The following is a 4,537-nucleotide window of genomic DNA, read 5'->3' as shown; positions in this document are numbered from 1 at the left end:
CGACCCCCACCCCCCCCACGTGCCCCGCCTCTGTGAAATCTCTGGGCTTCACTTATCAGTGGATTCAACTCTGCCTTCTTTAGGATTCTAACTTAAATAGGCAGATGAGAGCTAGGTCTGATGGGGGCATTAAGAACAGACATGGAGAAAACCTCAATGCCTAATAGATGAAGCTTGAGTCTTGAATTGAGAAACGACCAAACATTCCAATGTATAGGCTGTCCTGTCCTGTGCCCCAGGCGAAGGCAGGGTCAGGGCTCACTTCTGCCCCTCCCTATGCCATTTCCCCAGCCCTTTGCCCTGCAGACCAACCCCACACCCTGGGAGCCTGGATGCCTAGGTATGGACCACGGATCCATCCTCCATGGGGATGAACAGGAGGAGGCAGCATCGCTTAGGAAGAAGGGTCAGTCACCCACGTGCCAGAGGGGAGGTGCCTTCCTGACGTCTTCTAAGGGCCAAACTTCACAGACACCCCTGAGACACGGCCGGCCTGACATGACACGTTTTATTGTTTTAGTCTATTTCAGTTTCAGGGCTAAGGAGCACAATGCACAGGAAGTGGAGAGAAGGGACAGATAACCCGGCAGGAAGGAGATAAGAGGTGGAGAGAGAATCACACTCTTAGAAACACAGGCTGGAAGCTTGTAAAGGAGAATCCGGGGTGAGGACTATGAACTCAGGATACGCTTTTGGAGCTGGTCTCAGCAATCCTTTCTCTTGACCTGAGGGAGAGAGGGCATTGTCAAGGTCCCAGGGGCCATGAACCAGAGGAGAGCCTGACTCTGGGCCTGATTTGGGGTACAGCCGGCTGACTCTCCCCATCCTCTGATGCTGCACCCTGTAATGTTCTCCCCAGTCAGGCAGCCTCCTTATAATGTCATTGAGAGAGAGGATCCATCAGGCCCGGGTCAGGCTCTGCGGTCCCTCACACTCCATGTTCTATACTCTCCCTCCAGCCCGACCCCCCCGTCCTGCCCGCCTCCTCACCTTGGCCATCAGCACAAGGACGCTGACCAGCACGGCGTACAGGCTGGCCTTCCCCAGCAGGATCTCATAGACCAGGGTGGCCGACACGACCCCCTGCTGATAGGACACTGTGGGCAAGAAGCAAGAGCACATAGCTACCTGTGAGCAAGTGCCCCTGGCTCCTGCCCCCTCCCCGGGGTCCAGGGGTCCTTCGGGCTCGGGTTCCGGGGAGACACAGAGGAAGCAGAGAAGAGGGCCACTCACCCGAAGTGAGGCCGCAGTCTGAAAGACAAAAGGGGGAGGGAAATGGATGAGAGACTCCATCTACTAAGGCAGATGAAAAGCTGCTAAGTTGGGCCCACGGGGCTCAGACACTCAGGGCCCCAGCGGCAAGGCCCCATGAGGCTAAGGATGCCAGGGAGGAATGAGCCCCAGGGGCCCGTTCACCCTCACAGTGGGCTTTGGTCTTCCCGCTCTGCCCCCCACCCCCGCTTTCTGCATCCAGTCTTTGTGGTCTTCTTCCTGGATCCCCCCTGTCTGTGCCCCACTCACTCCCTGCCCATCCCCCACCCCCCAGGCCCGCTCACCTGCTTTGCCCCAGGTGTCGGCACTGACGTTCTGGGTGACGGGTTTGGCCTTGGAGTAGTCCCACTGGTCTTCCTTCCCCAGCCCGTGGAACTGGACTTGGCAGCGGAAGTGGTTGCGAGGGTTGTGCCAGAAGGTGGCCGAGACCCTCAGCCGGCTGCTCAGGCAGTAGTTGGAGCTGTTCACGTTGGGCTGTTCCTTGTAGGGCTCAGGGTCCGTGCTCACCCCGTCGTGTACCTCCTTCCCGTTCACCCACCAGCTCAGCTCCACGTGGTCGGGGTAGAAGCCTGTGGCCAGGCACACGAGCGTGGCCTTCCGGGTCCGGGAGATCTCTGCTTCTGATGGCTCAAACACCGTGACCTTGGGAGGCCTCACCTTTCTCAGGTCCTCTGCAAGGGAAGAGGGGTTGGGGCCAGGCCTGCTCTGAGAGCTGTCTGGGTTTGGAAGGGACAGTGTGTGTGTGTGTGTGTGTGTGTGTGTGTGTGTGTGTGTGTGTGTGAGAGAGAGACAGAGAGGGAGACAGAGACAGAGAGAGACAGAGAGAGAGCTGGAAATGGGGTCATCCTAAAGCAAAATTATGGAGTTGTGGGTCCTACGTGTTTGGGGGTCACTGTCCTGTTCCTCTGTCACTGTTCTCCTGCCTTTCCTGTTCTTTGTCGTCACCCTGCAGACATTCTGAGTAATGTCCCTTCGTTAATGTTATTTGATTTCTTCTCCATCAGGAAAAGCTTACCTGTCTGCATTTCACCGTATTATGTAGTAGTTATTTCAGTGGAGCGAGCACAGGATAGGAATCAGAATAATAGGGTCCAAATCTTAAAACTTGACCTTGCCTACCAGTGTGACTTCGGGACGATGTCTTAATATCCCTGCATCATTCATTCTTCCTTCTTGTGAAGGGAGAATCATGGTGCTGCCTCTCCAGAGAGGCTGAGGAGGTTACGTGTCGTAAACATTCAGGAAGCTCCTGTCCTGTCCCGAGCTGGTGAATTGCATCTGAATCTAAGAGGCTGAGGAGTTATGGGGAACCGGGGATCTAGGGTCCTTTGGGGGCTGGGGATATTCTTTAGTTGACAATACACAGATGGTGTATTGTCATGGGCTCGTGTGAGGGTACGCTTTTGTTTTATGCTGTGCTCATGAGGATGTGAGATTTTCTGTGGTTCACGAGGTCATCCTAGCCATTCCTCTACCTTCAAGTAACTCCCCGAGGTTCCTAAGCTCAGACAGAGAGCAATCTCTCCTTAGGTCAAATTCAGGGATTCTTCAACCTTCTTTGCTCCTCTGCTCTCAAACGTTATACTTTTTTCATGCCAGTCAGCTTCCTAAATAAGCATCTGAGATCCTCAGAGAAACTTCTTGCTAGCAGTTGCTTTGAGATCATTTTTGTCCTAAGCTTCTCTTCTGCAGGGTCTTGGGGAAAGGCCCAGACCACCTTCCCATCGGGCTGGCTCATTTCTCCTGAGCCTGCCCTCCATTCACTTTATCACACTCCTCTGCTTTCTGCTGATTTTTGTTTGTTTCTTGGCAATTCTGTTAAAATGAAAAATCTCATTCTTATGAGAATCGAGTTTAGCCTGGAAGACGGAGAGAAGTCTTCTAACTGACACTTTACATGTGTATGGCTGTGACCTAATTTCTGGGGCCAGCCTCATGGGTGTGTGACCCTGGTGTAGGAACCCACATTTACAAAGGCCCCACTCTTGGCTTCACGGCTGCTGTCACCATCTTGAAATTCTAAACAAGAGCCTGGCATTTTCCTTTTGAGCTGATCTGGCCTCCCATCCTGGCTTCCTCTCCCTGCAAACGCCTACTTGCTAACGGCCCCTATGTCTCTAGGTTTTCCTGGCTGACCTGGCCTGAGGTGCTAACAGCCTGGCTACTGTCTGTACTCCCCGGGGCCCCATCAACCACGCCCTGGCTCTGGAATTGTACCAGCTCTCCTGGGGCACTCCTCGGACCCCCTCATCGGCAAACACTCAGTCCTTCCTGCAAAATTGATGATGTCCTTTGAGCCATGTGTGAGGTTTACTGATGCAACGGTCGGGACAAAGAGGACCTCGATGGCACCGTAGAGCATTGTCTACGCACAGCTCCCTGTGAGGCCGGGTCAGTTTAGCCTTCCTTGTTTGTGAGTCCCTGTGGGGTGCGGGTGAGCTTGCCCAGGTGGGTGTAAGTTTGGTTCTAGGGAGCTTCTGTTAGTATACGCTCTGCGTGTGGGCTGGACTAGCCTCGGGCAGACTTGTGAAGTTTATCTTTCCTGTTCCCAGTCCGCCTCTCCGTTACCCACACGCCAAATCTAGTCCCTCCTTTGACACCGGGCTCGCCCTCTGCTCTCACCCCTCAGTGACCACCTAGGGGAAGGGTGGAGAGGAGAAGGAGCCGAATGATAACAAACCACCATTGCTGAGTACTTGACATGTAGGGTCCCATGTCATCCGCACAGCAATAATTAAGTAGTAGGTATTGTTGATGACACTGCGCACAGTAGAGGGGACTCAGCTTCACACATTCATTTGCCCAAGGTCACCGCCTCATCAGTGAGCCAGGGATTGGGACCCAGGTTTCTCTGGCTCTAAAGTCCAGTCTTCTCCTCACCCCTGCTCATCACCGGAATCTGGCATTTCCCCTGGACAGAGGTTAGCTAAGCTCCATTGGCTCCAGCTTAATGACAGTCTAACTACAAATAATGCCTGTTGTCATCCAAATAGTCCCAGTTAATGTACCAGTGATGTGAGTTTCTTCCCCCCTGTGGCCTCCACATTCTCGGCACCAGGGGATGGGCCATCTAGGCGCTTTCCAGATCTAAGAGCTTGGGATCCTCCAGGGAATCTTCCTCAACCCACAAACACCAAGTTTGCATTTTAATGTGTGTTTAAGACACGAACCTCCTACCCGACTGGGCTGTTGAAGCTCCTCCAGTACTTGGTGTGAGGTCTGAGATTTCAGGCTGGGGGGCAGAGGGGTCGGGGGGGGGGGGGGG

General features: G+C 54.0%; 1 gene segment (V, D, J or C); it reads right to left on the bottom strand.

Annotated features, from left to right (window-relative positions):
* Positions 1 to 491: 491 nt before the first annotated feature.
* Positions 492 to 4,537, bottom strand: part of LOC144218068 (T cell receptor beta constant 1-like) — a 6,038-nt gene continuing 1,992 nt past the window's right edge. Inside the window, 5 exon segments of the C gene segment in view lie at positions 492 to 725; positions 991 to 1,097; positions 1,234 to 1,251; positions 1,557 to 1,943; positions 4,443 to 4,504. Coding sequence covers positions 705 to 725; positions 991 to 1,097; positions 1,234 to 1,251; positions 1,557 to 1,943; positions 4,443 to 4,504 — 595 coding nt within the window.

The sequence above is a fragment of the Crocuta crocuta genome, unplaced genomic scaffold (assembly GCF_008692635.1).
Source record: "Crocuta crocuta isolate KB4526 unplaced genomic scaffold, BGI_CrCroc_1.0 scaffold682, whole genome shotgun sequence".
Taxonomy (NCBI): Eukaryota; Metazoa; Chordata; class Mammalia; order Carnivora; family Hyaenidae; genus Crocuta; species Crocuta crocuta.
The sequence above is the reverse complement of the archived record's forward strand: the minus strand, read 5'-3'. Positions and strand labels throughout refer to the sequence as shown.